Raw genomic sequence first — 19018 nt, 5'->3', positions numbered from 1 at the left:
AAAGTCTGTGGATCATCTGCTGTCGACAAAAGTATTGTCAGTCGCTGGGCACGGAAGGTGAGGTCATCAGAAGGCGGTTCGGCGGAGCTCCACGATTTGCAGCGGTCGGGGAGACCATCCACGGCCGTCACTCCTGACATGTTGCAGCGAGCTGATGTTGTCATTCGCGAGGACAAACGAATTACGACTCGGCAGTTGGCGTTGCATCTGTCAATCAGCAAAGGAAGTGTGGATGCAATTATCTGCACTCTTGGATATTCAAAAGTGTGTGCGAGATGGGTCGCGCGGTGTCTAACGGTGGATCACAAATAGCACAGAAAAAACATTTGTCTTGATTTGTTGCAACGTTTTGAAGCTGTCCCGGATTGTGTTAGGTGATGAAACCTGGGTTCATCATTTTGAGCCCGATACAAAGCGACAGTCAATGGAATGGCACCGTTCCCACACCCCACAAAAGAAAAAATTCAAAGCAACTGCTTCTGCCGATAATGTCAGGATCACCGTGTTCTGGGACTGTGAAGGCGTGATTGTCACTGATGTGATGCCAAGAGGCGGTACCATTAATTCAGAAGTATATGTCAACACGTTAACAAAACTCGAGACGCGCTTCCGACGACTTAGGCGCCACAGCAACCCAGAGGATGTTTTGCTGCAACACGATAACGCTCGGCCCCACATAAGTCTGAGGACTGCTGAACGCATCGAAAAACAGGGTTGGACAGTGTTACGCCATCCACTCTACAGCGCTGACCTAGCCCACTCGGACTTCCACTTGGTTGGGTGGCATTTGGAAGACATTTGTGGAAGACATTTTGAGGACGATGAGGGGGTGATTCACACACTGAAGCACTGGCTCCGCCACCAGGACAGGGATTGGTACTGACAAGGCACACACGCCCTTGCTTCGCGCTGGAGGAAGGCCATAGAACGGGATGGAGATTACGTGGAAAAACAGGATGTGTAGAAGAAACACCATTTTTTCGTGTGTGTAATTCTCATAATGTTCAATAAAGAATTGTTGAGGAAAAAAATGCGGTGCATTACTTTCTGGGCAACCCTCGTCGATTGAGAGTAAGTTGAAGAAAGAGGAAAGCAATGAGAAGTAGCAAAAATCACAGTAGCGATAAATTTAACATTAATGTTGGTGACCATGGAGCGGATGAAGTAGAGGAATTATCTGCCTTCGAAGTGAAATAACCCTGACGAACGAAGCAAGGCAAGGCAAGATTAACACAGGCAAACAGGTCATCTCTGGTCGTAAGAAGTCTCCTCGTATCAAACATCGGTGGTATTCTGAAGAAGAAATTTCTTAGAATGTACATCAGAGTACAACATTGTATGGTAATGAACCATGGACTGTGGGAAAAACTAAAAAGAAGATAACTGAAAGGTGTGATATATGGTGTTGATAAGAAGAACGGACAGGATGATAAGACGTGTCTTAAGACATCAGCGAACAACTTCCATGTACTAAGGGGAGCTGCAGAGTGTGAAAACGACGGGGGAAGTCAAGAACTATAATGCAGGATGTTAGGAATACCACTGCAAATATTGTCATCACTGGTACTTTAATATGTTCCTACTTAAACGTTTTTTTTCCTCTGCATCTAAAACTCTTCCTGCAAGCACATAATTTATGTTCCTACTTCAGTGTGTTATTTTTTTTCTTTCGTCGTCTGTGTCTAACAGTCCTCCCGCAAACACGTCACATAATTTACTTCTCGCTGCTTTCTGCGTGATCATAACAGCACAACTAAGTGGAGTACGCCTGTCAGTATAGACTAACCGTTTTGCGTCGTTGTGTCCATACTTCAACACCTAACATGGTGCCTAGGGGAAAATAAGCTTTAATAGTTTGCTCTTGCCACATGTACTTCGAGGTACTAACCAACCTAAAAATATACTACTCCTAATAGCTATAATTATTAATTGGTTCAAATGACTCTAAGCACTATGGGACTTAACATCTGAGGTCATCAGTCCCCTAGACTTAGAACTACTGAAACCTAACTAACCTAAGGACATCACACACGTCCATGCCTGAGGCAGGATTCCAACCTGCGGCCGTAGCAGCAGCGTGGTTCCAGACTGAAGCACCTAGAAACGCTCGGCCACAGCGGCCAGCTATAATTAATAATCTGCAAATGAAGTAAATAATGATGTAATGTTGGTTAGTGCTCGGTCGTCAGTGAGCAATGAAAATACCGAATTTCTACCCCTAACATTTCATACAGAGGAGTCACCTAAAAGATGCACCTCAAATGCTGCATGACATGGAAAGTGCTATTAATGTGCGTTTTTCACATAATGTACTGGTAGTCAGGGACTCGTATTGTTAGCCAATAAACAAACTGTAATAAAACTTAGAAAGTTAAGTTTTTCAGCAATTTTATATGGAACAATGCCTACTGACACTAACAGATTAAGAGTGGGGTAAATTAGAACGTCAGTGGTGTCACTTGCACGATTCTAGTGCACGTCATTTACTAGATGTCGTATTTGAAAAGTTCCCACACTGTCCCTTGTGTGTCCTACAACCTGCATAGTAGTTAGGTTGTTATGTTTGCTGACTGTGTTTGTGTGTTCCTTGAGTGCATTGCGACATGCTAGTCAGTAAGTGTGTGACAGTTGAAGGTGTAGGTCGTGAGCGGATGGAGGGATTTACCAATGCAGAAAAAGCGATATGCTCATGGTGTACGGAGAGTGTAGGAAGAACGCTGCTCGTTCTTGGATGGTGTATGCGGTAAGATGTCCCAATAGACGTCAACCATCTCGGCAGTTAGTTATCAACCTCTTCAGTCAGTTACGTTAAAGCGGTAGTGTAACACCTGCACGACGTAACAAAAGGAAACAAGTGACAACAGACGGGGAAATTTACAGAAGATCGGCATGTTATTCCGCGAGCATGAGGAAGTGCAATGACTCGGGCAAGTGTCTTACACATTCTCTATTGACACAGGGGCCATCCCTACCACGTCGCTCTCCATCAAGAGCTGCAGGGAAACAATTATGAAAATCGCATTAACTTCTGTACATGGGCATTGAGACAGGACACTGAAGATGTATCATGTATCTTGTTTAGTGCTGAAGCCACATTTACCAATCATTGCCAGATAAACCGTCGACACAAGCAATATATCTGTTGACAGTCCCCATTGGTCCTTGGAGTGTAAACGTGTGGTGTGGGATAGTGAACCATCAGCTCATAGGCCCGTTTTTCATAGATGAAGCACTGAAAGTGTACAAGTATCGGAACCTCCTAACAGACCGTCTTCCACAGATGCTAGACCACGTACCTCTTCAGACTAAGAGGAACCTGTGGTACCAACATGATGGATGTCCAACCCATAGGCACGAAGTACCACAGCATGTCTTCACGCATTGTTTCCAAATCGTTGGGTTGGACACAGAGGATCTATACTTTAACTGGCCCATTACCCAGATTTGACGCCCATATACTTTTTTTTCTGTGGGGAAAGCTGAATGACATTGTCTCCAAGGACAAACCAACTGCACCAGATGACATACGACAATGTATCACTGCAGCCTGTTCGGACATCTTGACTGAAAGGCTAGCATGTGTGCATCAGTCCTTCTGTACCAGACTGGAAGCGTGTATTGACGCTGCCGTTGGTAATTTTGAACACAACCTATTATGGTCAATTATCTGGTTACTGGTCAGAAGCTATATAACTAATGTATGCACCTATGTTGTTCTTTAGCGTGTGCTACCACATTGTACTAGTGTTGGTGTGGGAACTTTCCAAAATACGATATCTTGCAAGCGATTTGCATTAGAATCCTGCAACAAACACCATAGACATTTTAATTTAACCTACTTTTAGTTTGTTAATATCAACAGGCATTGTTCCATTTCAAAAACGTGTATGCTTGCACAAAAAATTACCCTTTCTAAGCGTTATTAGAATCTGCCCTTTGGCTAACAATACGAGATCCTAACTACCTATTCATTCTGTGAAAACCGCACATCAATAGCACTTTCCATATTCGCAATATTTGTGGTGCACGTTTTAGGTGATTCACTCTGTATGCTGAACAAATAACTGAGGACGTAGGTTGTGAATTCTACATCCCCTGCCGCACCCCTGACCCTCCCCCCAAAGACCTGAAGCATCAAGGAATCCTCAGTTTGGTAGCTGAGGGAAGTGTAGACGCAGATGAAGACTTGACTAGAGTAAGCAAGTGCAAATGTACATACACTACTGGCCATTAAAATTGCTACACCAAGAAGAAATGCAGATGATAAACGGGTATTCACTGGACAAATATATTATACTAGAACTGACATGTAATTACATTTTCACGCAATTTGGGTGCATAGACCCTGAGAAATCAGTACCCAGAACAACCACCTCTGGCTGTAATAACGGCCTTGATACGCCTGGGCATTGAGTCACACAGAGCTTGCATGGCGTGTGCAGGTACAGCTGCCCATGCAGCTTCAACACGATACCACAGTTCATCAAGAGTAGTGACTGGCGTATTGTGACGAGCCAGTTGCTCGGCCACCATTGACCAGACGTTTTCTATTGGTGAGAGATCTGGAGAATGTGCTGGACAGGGCAGCAGTCGAATATTTTCTGTATCCAGAAAGGCCCGTACAGCACCTGTAACATGCGGTCGTGCATTATCCTGCTGAAATGTAGGGTTTCGCAGAGGTCGAATTAAGGGTACAGCCACGGGTCGTAACACATCTCAGATGTAACGTCCACTGTTCAAAGTGCCGTCAATGCGTACAAGAGGTGACCGCGACGTGTAACCAAAGGCACCCCATACCATCACACCGGGTGATATGGCAATATGGCGATGACGAATACACGCTTCCAATGCGCGTTCACCGCGATGTCACCAAACACGGATGCGACCTTCATGATGCTTTAAACAGAACCTGGATTCGTCCGAAAAAATGACGTTTTGCCATTCGTGCCACCCAGGTTCGTCGTGGAGTACACCATCGCAGGCGCTCCTGTCTGTGATGCAGCGTCAATGGTAACCGCAGCCACGGTCTCCGAGCTGATAGTCCGTGATGCTGCAAATGTCGTCGAACTGTTCGTGCAGATGGTTGTCGTGTTGCAAACGTCCCCATCGGTTGACTCAGTGATCGAAACGTGGTTGCACGATCCGTTACAGCCATGTGGATAAGATGCCTGTCATCTCGACTGCTAGTGATACGAGGCCGTTTGGATCCAGCACGGCGTTCGGTATTACCCTCCTGAACCCACCGATTCCATATTCCGCTAACAGTCATTGGATCTCGACCAACGGGAGGAGCAAAGTCGCGATACCATAAACCGCAATCGCGATGGGCTACAATCCTACCTTTATCAAAGTCGGAAACGTGATGGTACGCATTTCTCCTCCATACACCAGGCAACGCCGGTCAGCTGCTGTTTGTGTATGAGAAATCGGTTGGAAACTTTCCTCGTGTCAGCACGTTGTAGGTGGCGCCAACCTTGTGTGAATGCTCTGAAAAGCTAATCATTTGCATATCACAGCATCTTCTTCCTGTCGGTTAAATTTCGCGTCTGTAGCACGTCATCTTCGTGGTGTAGCAATTTTAATGGCCAGTAGCGTATTTTGCGGTAATTAGGCGGAAATGTAGAGGCTTACACAGGATAGAGCAGGGTGGAGAGCGTATACAGTTCGTGCTGAAGACAACATCAACAGTAAAGCTGACACTGGCACCAAGACTTTAGATTTCTTAGGAAGTCACAGAGCTGTTTTTCGTCATGATACCGTACATCAAAAGCATCACCAATGTAGCTTGTAACGTCTAGTAGAAAAAAAAACATATTATGTAGTAACGAGAAAATTATATGTACCAGAGTGTGTTATTGTATGAAATTATGTATTTTTTTTATTATTTATTTTTGAACACATCTGCGTCGGCGAGTAATGAAACCGCCACAGACGATAAATGTCGAACAAAGATTAAAATAAGTAACTAGTATATAATACGTGATGAACATTAATTTCTTTGTCTTCTTCATCTGGGAGTCGAGCGAGTAAGATATCCTGTGTCGTAGTAGCGAACGCTAGTGTAGCATTCTTTTGTCGAGACTAAGAGATGTACGCCATTACATGTGAATTCATAAAGGTGTGTAACAATTGAAATATTTAAATGTTTTAATAGAGTTATTTAAATGAAAACTTGCATTATTAATTGTTAAAGCTTGCTTGCCTATTATCCCATCCTGTTGAGACATTTTTCAGTTATATAAATATTATCTGAGGTTCTGAGCTGCGTGGCGAACGAAAGAGCCGCTGCCGCAGCGTATTCAAACGACTTCCAATATAGGATATCATACCGCAAGGAAGCGGTAAAGTAATAGTAAAATAATATTATTTCTTTTAGCTTCCAGACTTGCAGTGCAGATCAGCAGATTTTATGATGTGTTGCAGGTTGACGCGGGCTGCTGATAGTATATAATTCACAGTACAAATAAGTTAATGTACCTTCAAAATCTAATAGGAATCTTGCTGTGCTCCGTTCTGGTCTGGCAAACTTTATAGTGAAAACGTATCTTTTCAATAAGAGTCTCATGTTCTTGTGCTAGTCGTGGTATTGAATGGTGTTTTACCGAGAAACAAAATCCACTGCAAAATTTTGTTGTTGAACGATCATACGAACTGTAACATCAGTATTCATACAGAGTAATTTCAATTTTCAGTAATTATAAAATAGGGAAGATATGTTGATTTTTAGAATGAGTTACAGTCACGAAAAAACGTTCCTTTAATTGTAGGCTAGATACAGAACAATAAGATCTCAATATATATATTTTATTTTGTTAAAAGGTAATGATGATAAAGAAATTCAAAGCACAGCATTGCTAAAAAGTATTTCGCGGCTCTTTTCATATATGCGTTGTTACAAAAATAATAATAACGCAAATAATCATAATAATAACAGAAAAGAGTTTATTAACGAACAATTACGACAGAGACGCGAAAAGCTGTACCACACCTCTTGTATGCAGGGTGCCGAGGCAATGCCCGTCTTTCGAAATAATATGTCAAAAAATTATCAACCCCTGGACCAAGCAGATTGCACATGCCGACACTGTACAGGTGTTTATTGAAAACGCCATCCGATGTGAGGCAGCATGTGTTGAGGTGTTAGAGAGAGTGTAGCGAGAGCTTACAAGTGCGAGTTGATGGCGTGCTCGCTGCCCACGGAGTCGTTGCTGCCCCAGTGGAAGTGCAGCTGTTGGAAGACGTACGGCGCCGAGAGAGGTCCTCCGTGCAGCGTGATGGGCAGCGCCGGGTCCAGTTTCAGCAGCGCTGAAAGCAGCGGCACGGAAGTTGAGCAGACCACAAGGTAGTGTTTCGGGCCATTACTGTACACTACGTGCAGTGTTACTGGTAAGTACGAGGGTCACTTCGAAAGAAATGCACACTATTTTGGTAAAGATACAGTTTTCATTCTGCATGTGTGAAAGTCTTACAGTGTGTAGATACATTCTTCCCGCTTGTTTTCAAACTTAGTTCAACCTGTCCCCGTGAGTGGCGCCGTCACAGCATGTCTTCAAGATGGCTGCTACACTTGACGTTCGTCACAAGCAACGTGCTGTCACAGAATTCCTGTGCTGTGAGAACGAGACAGTGGGAAAAAATCCACAAGAGGTTGAAAAAGGTATACGGAGATGCTGCTGTCGATCGCAATACAGTTAGTCGTAGGCGAGCAGGTTACGTGATGAAAGCGGGCACGGCAATATTGAGGATTGTCCTCGCAGCGGCAGGCCTCGTACTGCACACACTCCAGACAATGTGCAGAGAGTTAACGAACTGGTGACTGTTGACAGACGCATCACAGTGAACGAATTGTCACGCTACGTTGGGATAGGGGAAGGAAGTGTTTGCAGAATACTGTAAGTGTTGGCGTTAAAAAAGGTTTGTGCCAGGTGGGTTCCCAGGATGTTAACAGTGGCTCACAAAGAAACAAGAAAAACGGTATGCAGCGAATTTTTGGAACAGTACGAGAATGGTGGAGATGAATTTCTTGGAAGAATTGTGACGGGTGATTAAACACGGCTCCGTGATTTTTCACCAGAGACGAAAAGGCAATCAATGGAGTGGCATCATGCAAATTCACCCGAGAAAACAAAACCACACCTTCTATTGGAAAATTTATGGCTACGGTGTTTTTCGATTCCGAAGGACTCTTGCTTGTGGAAATCATGCCAAGTATAACCACCATAAATTCTGATGCATATGTGATGACAATGAAGAAACTTCAAGCTCGACTCGTGTCCGACCACATCGGCAAAAGCAGGATGTTTTGCTGTTGCACGACAATGCACGGCCACATGTCAGTAAAAAAACCGTGGTAGTGATCACAAAACTCAGATGCACAACACTGAAACACCCGCCTTACAGTCCTCACCTGGCTCCATGTGACTATCATCTCTTTGGGAAACTGAAAGACTCTCTTCGTGGAACAAGGTTTGAAGATGATGACTCCCTTGTGCACGCTGTCAAACATGTAGAATAAAAGATGGATTTTTTTAAAAAAAAATAGTGTGCATTTCTTTTGGAGTCACCCTCTTACTTCTAGGGTTTCAGGAGACGATTGTAGGAAATGGTCAAGAAATACAGAAAACAGAAACATATCAGTGGATAGAACACATCTCCACGTTTTTAACTCACACTGTCATGCAAACGACAATACTCGCATGCAGTTCGTTGATATCACAACTACTGTTGCCCAGAAAGGCGGGACAGCAGCTTGCATTGGATGTCTGTTCATCAGGTTGCCTATCTACAGGCAATAAGATGCGGACGTAAAATTAGAGTGGCTACACAAAAATATCGAAACACCGCGAGAAATGTATGCTTGAACATAAATGCAGATGACAGCCTGCAATGGCGTGGTTATTTGTTTATCCTGCAGAAAAAACGTCCACTCACTTTGCGGCGAATTTCTTCATTTCCTATCCCGTCCATGCGCGTGACCCACTACAAAATGTGTGATGTTCGCCAGCTACAGAAAGCTCTAGCAGACGTTACATGCCTCTACAAGTTGCATCGTATGTTTTCTGGTATCAGTTCATCAGATCTATTAAAAGTCAGGTATCTGTGAGTGGAAACCTCAATATATTGTTGCTTGTTTGATACAAAAACATCGCCAAGCCTGTAATAACCATAAGTTATAGTTTCAACATTCAAATGAGATAACAGCCACTCGTAATAGCCAGCTTGTGGTGTCCGTCGAAACCGGTTACCAAAAATATTACAAGACGAATTGCCTGTGACAGAATTCTACCACTAATTTTATCCAAATCGATGTCTTTGAATGTTCAGTTCTCGGTCCCAATTTGTACAATATACCACGCGTATTTTGGTTCTTTGAAAGTCACAGTTCACACACAAAGTCGGGCTTTCCTGCATTCGTCTTTCTGACATGTTCGCGTTCATTTTGCGGTCCTCCACCGTCGAGTTTGTAAGTAGCCTGTTTATGTGTTTGTATGTTGGCAGCCCTTTAGTCCGCATTAATATCACTGACAGCGCTGTGCGCCCTCTTTAAGAGACTCTGTGGCTTGTCAGACTCGCAGTTAGGAGCGTATAGCTAGCAGTTATGGAAGTTAGAAGTTGATAGTTAGCAGTGATGTCAGTTCGAGGTGAATAGCCAGCAGTGTTGGAGGTTGGATGATAATAGGTAGCAGTGGGGTTAGAGGTTTGAAGTGTTAGTGTGAGCGGATGGTCTGGACATGTGTCTGTCATGGAAATGTAAGATTGTTCATTATTATATAATTTTTTTGGAACTGGATGTCATGGATGATTATATAATTTTTTGAACTGGATGTCACGTTATTAAGGCAAAATTTGCTAAATACATTGTTTGATCTGCAACAAAATCTCTGTGCTAACCACATGCCTATTAGTAATTAGAGCCTACAGTAGTTTGAATCTTTTATATAGCTGACTCTATTGGTGCTTGCTGTATCACTGTAGTTTGAAGATTTTTTTGTGAGGTGAGTGTCTTATGAAATGTATAGGTTATTGTCAGGATTTCTCCTAATTCAGGTCCATTCTTTTGTGTTAATTATTTGAGCAGTCAGATTGCGTATCGTTGTATGTTGTGTGTCATAAATGAATAGAATAACTTTGAGCTGAATTTGTCAGGGAAAGTTCTGTAGGTCAGTGTTGAAATGATAAACACAAGCAAAGAGACAGTACGTTCAATTTCACTCGGCAGTTTAAGAACACTGAGTAAGCATTCAGCAGTATAAGTGTGTATACATGAACATGGCTGACTTCCAAACTTTACTTACACTTTACAAAGCAATTCTGTAGCTCATAAAATACGTGCAAATGGACTGTTCTCTGATTGGCTGCTACACATCATATGCAATCCGATATTTATATTAAAGGTGCAATCCCACGTCTTTTACATTTGACCAATTCATTAAATGAAAAATTTAGAAAACTTCCAATTATCAAAATAACCTCTTCCATAAATGATTTAATTATTGCAAAATGTTTCTTGTTTCCCAGTACCATAAATGGGCTAGATGCACTGTACAAATTTCCCCTGAGAGTATGATTCACTCTCTCTGTACATCCACAGTCCTCATCATACCATACACTCAGTTAACAAACATAACAATCTTCATCTATTAAATGCTTCACATTCACATCATCATTAACAGTAATAATTAAACCCATTAAATCAAAAATATCAATAGAAGTCATAATATTCACTGAAGATACAGTACTGTTTCCAAAATGTACTATTTTGACTACTAGAATCCATAGTGTACAAGATGCTAACACCCCTGGGCCACAGTCATTACTACTTGAAAGTGCTGCTGGATCAGAGCACACATCTGTCATGCTGGAAGCGTGATATGTATGAAGCTGTTTGCTCGCTAGTGTCAATCTTACATAAGTGTGATAATCGACACTACACCTCAGGCCAAGCCTTCTGCTTACGCTGTTGCATTTGGCCACGGTCGGCACATGTGCAAAGTCCCCAATACATTACTAGTGTCTGCCATGGTCAGGATAGTATTCTGCGTAGTTGTGAGGGCATTGTCGACAAATTGTTATTGGTCTTATGTTGCGTCCTTCTGTATCCTGTGTGTTTGTTGTTTCAAGAGGTGCCATATTGAAGGTTTATACCATATATAGGGAAAGTGGGAAAACATCATCCGCTAAGTCACAACACTGGTTGTATGTCGGAGCTCACATAGTCACTTCACTTACAGACTATCGACACACTGGGACTGAAGAAATGTATAAAAACATCACAAACAGGAGTCAGTCCCATGCGTGATACGGTGTGCTGAATGCGTTGACATTCAAAACTGTTTAGAGTCATCTCGAAATGAATATAGAGCCTGTATGATTTTCAAGGGAATCATATATCATTCTTCTTGCAAAATAGTGGCAAGTTCAGGAAACGGTGATGGACATAGATAGCGATCACGAACTCTTCTCTCTAGACTGCAGAGGCTCAATTAAATTGAGATCTGGTGATAGTGGTAACCAGGAGAGATGCGACAATTCATCCCCATACTCACAAAACCAATTGTGTGAGCAGGGGCCTTGTTGTCTTCGATCACAGCATCACTATTGGGGAGCAAATATTGTACTGTGGAATGGACCTAATCAGCGGAAATTTTCACATAATCCATGGCAGTAATGCGACCTTGCAATCCATGAAATGCAAGTCAACACTGAATCCTGCGATTGTCCACTATATGAATGTAAACTCGGCCACATAAATAGTGTGAAATAAGACTCATCCAACCAAAAGACTTTCTTCTATTGCTCCGTAGTCCATTTTTGTGAGTAGGATGATTTTGTAGGTTCTGGGTCTCTAGCTCAATTTTATAAAAAATAAAAAATTGCTCGTTAACACTCACAATTTAGTTATTTTTCACAAAATTGACCTAATTATCCAGAACCTACAAAATCATCCTACTAACCCTTTACCTAATAATTAATAATTATAATATCATATAATAACAATAAAATAATATAATAATAACTATAATAAAAAATCACTTATTTTACATACATTCCCCATAGTTGAACGTAATAAAATAAATAAAATTAATTAGTTAACAAAGATAAAGCACATTAAAAAATTTATATTGTGAATGTAAGTAAATGAATTAAAATGTATGAGTTAACAAAGGTAAATTATATTAAAAATAAAATGCACAACCAAAAAATGGACGACATTAAGAAAATAACTAAATAAAATGTATTAGTTAACAAAAGTAAGTTATTTTTAAAATTTTTAACTATGAGTGTAAATAAAAATATTAAAATGTATTAGTTAACAAAGGTAAATTATATTTAAAAAGTCAGTTTTTATTTTTTGTATCTTTCTTAAAATGTTTTAGAAATGTATATAAACATGAAGTTAACATTTTTATAGATTTTTTAAGTTTTTATTCAGCTATATAGAAGCAAATGTTAATAATTAAAAATTTTCAGTAAGTAATCTATTTTGCACATCATATGTAAGATTCTTTTTACCATACATTTATCATTAAAAGTTGCACAAAGTTTCATAGTTGTTTTTCGTGTAGTTACAAATTCTTTCTATGTGTCATATTAGTTACAAAAATTGGATAATTATTTATAAAACTAAATGGACTAATATCGATATCTGATTGTAGTAAAGTAATTATTTTAAAATCTAAAAATGCATCATATGCTTTTAGAAAATTATTTAGTGGATTAATATTCCACATTTCTTGAGGAAAAACGTCCTTTATACCATTTTTTAAATAAATATTCTGTAGTTTAACATGATCAAATAATGACGAATCAACTAACTGATTATTTTTACGATTTGTCTGAAATACAACAAAAACAAATTATGGCATATCAAATTCTGTAGAGTTATAGTAATTTGTTGTATCTAGTACAAAACTGTTTTTACCAGATGAACTGGCAACGTCTTCTGTGTGAAATTCATAAAAAGAAATAGGAATTTTAGGATTTTTAAAAATATTTTCACATAGTTCAAGTTCATAATTTGGTTCATATTTAACAACAGGTACACGAATTTCCATAGATCCTACAATATTTTCCCTTCTTTAGGTAATGTACTTTTATTTCAATTCCAGCACCATTTGTATCAGACCAACATAGAATTACATCTCCAGAAGATGAACTACGTGTAAAAATTTCAGTTAAGTCTCCTTCAAACATAAATTCTTTGTTGTTGTTGCTGTGATCTTCAGTCCTGAGACTAGTTTGCTGCAGCTCTCCATACTACTCCATCTTGTGCAAGCTTCTTCATCTCCCAGTACCTACTGCAACCTACATCCTTCTGAATCTGCTTAGTGTATTCATCTCTTGGTCTCCCTCTACAATTTTACCCTCCACGCTGCCCTCCAATACTAAATTGGTAATCACTTGATGCTTCAGAACATGTCCTACCAAGTGATCCCTTCTTCTAGTCAAGTTGTGCCACAAACTCCTCTTCTCCCCAATCCTGTTCAATACCTCCTCATTAGTAGCACCACATTTCGAAAGCTTTTATTCTCTTCTTGTCCAAACTGTTTATCACGCATGTTTCACTTCCACACATGGCTACACTCCATACTAATACTTTCAGAAACGATTTCCTGACAAATCTATACTCGATGTTAACAAATTTCTCTTCTTCAGAAACGCTTTCCTTGCCATTACCAGTCTACATTTTATATCCTCCCTACTTCGACCATCATCAGTTATTTTGCTCACCAAATAGCAAAACTCCTTTACTACTTTAAGTGTCTCATTTCTTAATGTAATTGCCTCAGCATCACCCGAGTTAATTCGACTACATTCCATTGTGCTCGTTTTGCATTTGTTGATGTTCATTTTATATCCTTTCTTCAAGACACTGTCCATTCTGTTCAACTGCTCTTCCAAGGCCTTTGCTGTTTCTGACAGAATTAAAATGTCATTAGAGAACCTTAAATTTTTTATTTCTTCTCCATGGATTTTAATACCTACTCAAAAATTTTTTTCCTTTACTGTTTGCTCAATATACAGATTGAATAACATCAGGGAGAGGCTACAATTCTGCCTCACTCCCTTCCCAACAACTGCTTCCCTTTCATGTCCCTCGACTCTTATAACTGCCATCTGGTTTCTGTACGAATTGTAAATAGCCTTTCGCTCCCTGTACTTTACCCCCGCCACCTTCAGAATTTAAAAGAGAGTATTCCAGTCAATATTGTCAAAAGCTTTCTGTAAGTCTAAAAATGGTAGAAATGTAGGTTTGCCTTTCCTTAATCTAGCTTCTAAGATAAGTCGTAGGGTCAGTATTGCCTCACGTGTTCCCATATTTCTACGGAATTATAATCTTTAAAAAATCCACCAAGTACTGATAATGGATAAAGTACTTCACTACTTTAACTATTTATTTCTCGTGTATTAAGAATACGTCCTTCTAAACTTATTTTGTCAGTAACAGATGAGGGTAAATGTAATAAAACTCTTGATGAAATAAAAGGATGTTCAATTCTAGATGAAATATTATTTCCTTTTTTTATTGTTACAAAGTCAAACAATTTAGTTACATAATTATCAATTAACTTTTTGTATGATTTTCCATCATAAGTTGGATAATCTGTACCATCATTTCCAATAATACTAAAATTCATGTATAATTGTGCATCATTTGGATGTAGCCAACCATCACGAATATTTATTTCAATTTCTGTATCTTTGTTAGGAACATTTAAAATAGTTTTAGTTTCCAGGAAATGAGTAAAACTGGTAACTTTCAATTTTATTCATGACATAGTCTAATATTGTTTTAGTAATTATTTCCTAAGGAAAAAAATTATTAAGATATTTTTAAAATAACTGTTACAGTAGCACCATTAAAGTCAATTAAAATACCTTTTTCAACATTTTTAGTAACTTCTAAATCTTGAATTGTTTTTTAAAAAAAGGAACATTTACAGGTTATTTTGGTTCATATATTATTGGTCCACCAAATTCTGCATTAGGTTCAAGTGAAGCAATAATATTAGTTTCTTTATGGAAATGATCATTATGTTTTACATACATTCCATCAGCCTGATTGAAATTTATATTTATTAATTCAAAAGGAATTTATTTAGGAACATATTTAGGTACAGCTTTTTCATTAGGTAAAAACAACTTGTTTATTAAAACCAAGTAAATTTCCAATACTATCTTGTATATCCATATATAATTTTACATCAATTTCAATAATAATTCTATTTAAAATTATATCTGCTTTGAATATGCATATTAGGTTTTTAATGTATAATTTTTTTGATTTTTAAAACTATTTTGACCTACAGGAATTTCTGTTGTTTCTCCATCACAATAAAGTTTATTATTTTTTGTTGTAATATTTGGTGTTAAAAAAGTTGAGTAAAAACCAACTAATGAAACATCAGTATAATTATCACAGTTAACCTTTTTCTAAGTATACTAGATTTATCACTAAGTTGAAAAATGCGTCTCATTTACTACTGGAAAAATTATTAATAAATATAAAAATTATTAAAAGAGTAAAATAAATGTAAAAATATAAATAAATGAAAAATAAAAATAAATAAATTATTAAATAAATGGACAAAACAGATTGGGAACCTAAAGTAAGAATTCCAAAAAATAATTTAAAAAACAAACATGGTAAACTTTTACGAAATTCTATACGATGTGAAATAGTTGGATCAATTGGTTGTGGAAAAACTCCATTAATGATTGATAATTATATTTTAGCTCCAGGATGGTTAAATTGAAATAAAAGTAAATATTTCTACATTTATTCAAAAATTTTAGAACAACCGAAGTATCAGGAATTTTTAAAACAATGTAAAAAAATTGAAGATAAAATTAATAAAGAAATTCTTAGCTTTATCGAAAATAATGAAGACATTATTTCATTAGATGAGTGTAACAAAAATTCAGTTGTTGTATTTCATGATTTTATTTTATAAAACAAGATATTGTTAAAGATTATTTTACTAGAGGCAGACACAAAAGTATATGTTGTTTTACATTTTGCTCAAACGTCTTCAAAAATACCAAAACAGTTAGTTAGAGATATTTTAATTTTTTAAAATATATTTAGACAGGATGAAACAAACTTGAAACATATTTATCATGAATTTGATGGTGGAGATTTAAAGTTTGATTATTTTAAAGAAATGTGCAGTAAATGTTGGAATGATATCTTCGTTTTCTTAACAATAGATACGTCTAGTAAACTAAATGAAGGCAAACTTAGAAATAAAATACAACATTTCGTAACCACATAAACATTAAATAAAAACATTAACTTTAACATTAAACCAAAAACATAAACATAAACACTAAACATAAACATGAAACATAATTAATGTTTTTTCTTCCTTAATAAATGTTTCCAAAGCACGATGAAGAAGATGTTAAAAAAGCTAAACAAAATAGAAGTAAAGCTGAAGAATTAAAAGAAAAATTTAAACTTTGGAAAAAGCAATCAAGAACAGAATATGAAAAATATAAAAAGGAAGATCAACCTGTTATAGATACTATTGAAAATGGAAGGTTAAGATAATAATGTTTTAAAAGCAGTTAAAGAAAATGTGGAACTTGTAAAACAAATATTCCATATCGTCATCATATAGAAGATTTTGGAGATTTATCACCAATTGAAACATTAAAACATTGGTCTGATGATATTCCTGGAAAATATGATTATACATTAAGTGAAACAGAAATGAATGATATATTTAATAAATATTAAAAAGGAAATAAGTAAAAATATAAATGTAAATAGAAGTAAAAATATAAACGAAATTAATGAATGTTAGTGGAAGAATGTTAATGTATATAAATCATAATGAAGATAAAGTATTTGGTTTAAAACCTGTTGGAATGTTTAAATATGTTTGTAATTTACGTGTAGAATTTAATGGTGATAGTTTAAAAAATTGTGATAAAACATATGTAAGTATAGATGGATTAATGAAACTTTTAACTGAAAAACAAATTACAATGGAAGATTTAAATAAAGAGTTTGATGCTGTATATTTATCTAATTATGCAGGTATATATTTAATTCAGGAGCATTATATTCTGATTATAATCCACATGAAAGTGGATTATTGCCATTATTAGTAGTTGCTTTACCATATTTTGCAACAATTGGTTCCTTAGCTGGTGTTTCTGCAACAATTGCAATTGCAGTATTAAATAAAAAGAAAAATGATAAAGACTTAGAAGAACTAAAAAGACATAACTTAGAAATGGAAAAGGAAGTAGGAAATGGAATAAATGAAACCAAAAAACTTTCAAAAAATCATTAATAAACGTCCTAATGCATTAAGTTATTTTGATATAGAAAAATTAAACAAACAATTAGAAATTAAAAACTTTCGTTGTGCATACATGGTTGATAATTAATAAATAAACCATTTAAAACTGATTGTGGTATAGTTGATTTGGATACATAAGATGATCCTGGTACTCATGGATTTGTTACTATAAAAATAATAATGAAGTTGTTTTTGGTTTATTTGGTGGTAATATACCAAAACAATTAGTCAATTGTTTAGGAAGTAATGAATTATACTACAGTCCAGAAAGAATACAAAATTTTGATTTAGTAACATGTGGTCATTTGTGCTTTTTGTTTTAAAATTGCTTTTTGATAATTATAATTTTAATGATATTTTAGGTTCAATAAATGGATATTTTTGGAAATAAAATACATCTAATTAAACAAAATGAACAAGTAGTTAATACATCTGCATTATATTCAGAAAATATTGAGAATAGCATTGAGCAACTACAGTCATCAATAGATCCAAAGATAACTAATGCAATTACACAATTTCAAAAAGAATTTAATGTTATTTTTAAAATAACTGAAGATTATATTGGTTTGAAAAATATAATCCTGCTAATGAAAATGATCCAATTGATTTCAAATGTGTAGTTAACAAACAATTCCTAGAAAAAGAATGTGTTACAAAACCAGAATGCAAAACCATTTTAATACAATTTAATAACTATGTTAATAAAGAAGATTAGAACAAGTTACTTTTAGATTTAAAGCAAAGAAATGGTACTATGGATGGTACTTGCAACATTATAATAAAGAAATAAACAATACAAAAAATAGTTTTCGTAGTGCAGTAGTTAAAATTGATTCAGTAGAAAGTAATGTTAAATCATTAGAATCACAAATTAATAAATGCTTAGTTTAGAAAGTAAATGAAGATCTAGAAGTATTGAAATAATTAGGTTATTTTTAACTTTATTACTTTTAACTTAATTAAATTTTTTATGTATATGAATGGAAAATATACTTCACATGATTATCATATTTATTGTTTAAATTTAAAAATAACTAATATTATATCTAATGTAGCACCTAGACACAGCCTGAAGTCTGCTTTAGCTGACTCTAAGTTTAAAAAAGGGGATAAAGTTAGAATTAATAAATTTAAAGGTCTTTTGAAAGAAGAATATCCAGCTAATAGGTCAACAGAAATATTTGAAGTTGAAATTGTTATTCATTCTAATCCAATTACAAATAGATTGAAAGATATAAAAGCAAATTTTTATGAACAAGAACTGCAGAAAACGACATACCCAGTTGTATACTTAGTTCAAAAAGTTCTAAGAAAGAAAGTAAATAACATTTATGTGAAATGGTTAGGTATTGAGAAATCACACAACTGTTGGATACATAAAGATAAAGTAGCTTTATAAAGTAATTTTATAAAGATCTGTTTAACTATTTAGTTTAACAATCAATTAGGTTTTAAAAAATAAATATCAAATATTTCCATGAAAAACATCTTTTGATTTAATTATTTCATCTTTTATTTTAATTCTTTCATCTTTTAATTTAATACTTTCATGTTTTAATATAACTGTATCATTTTTTATTTCAATTATTTAATTGTTTAATTTATTCAATCTCTGTACTTTTTATATACAACAATCTTTACATTTTATTTGACTTTTGTAAAATTTTATTTTATCTTTGTCAAAAGATTCCGTTTATATT

The 19018-nt window shown here is 36.3% G+C and overlaps 1 protein-coding gene across 1 annotated transcript in view; it reads right to left on the bottom strand.

The window, feature by feature from the left end:
* The window catches only part of LOC126215281 (carbonic anhydrase 1-like), a 120955-nt gene that overhangs the window by 37463 nt on the left and 64474 nt on the right, over positions 1-19018 (bottom strand). Inside the window, exon 4 of the mRNA XM_049941970.1 lies at positions 7167-7305. Within this exon, the coding sequence (XP_049797927.1) occupies positions 7167-7305 (139 nt within the window). The remainder of the gene's footprint in view (positions 1-7166; positions 7306-19018) is intronic.

This window comes from Schistocerca nitens, chromosome 12 (assembly GCF_023898315.1).
Source record: "Schistocerca nitens isolate TAMUIC-IGC-003100 chromosome 12, iqSchNite1.1, whole genome shotgun sequence".
Taxonomy (NCBI): Eukaryota; Metazoa; Arthropoda; class Insecta; order Orthoptera; family Acrididae; genus Schistocerca; species Schistocerca nitens.
This window is presented reverse-complemented; position numbering and strand designations above follow the sequence as displayed.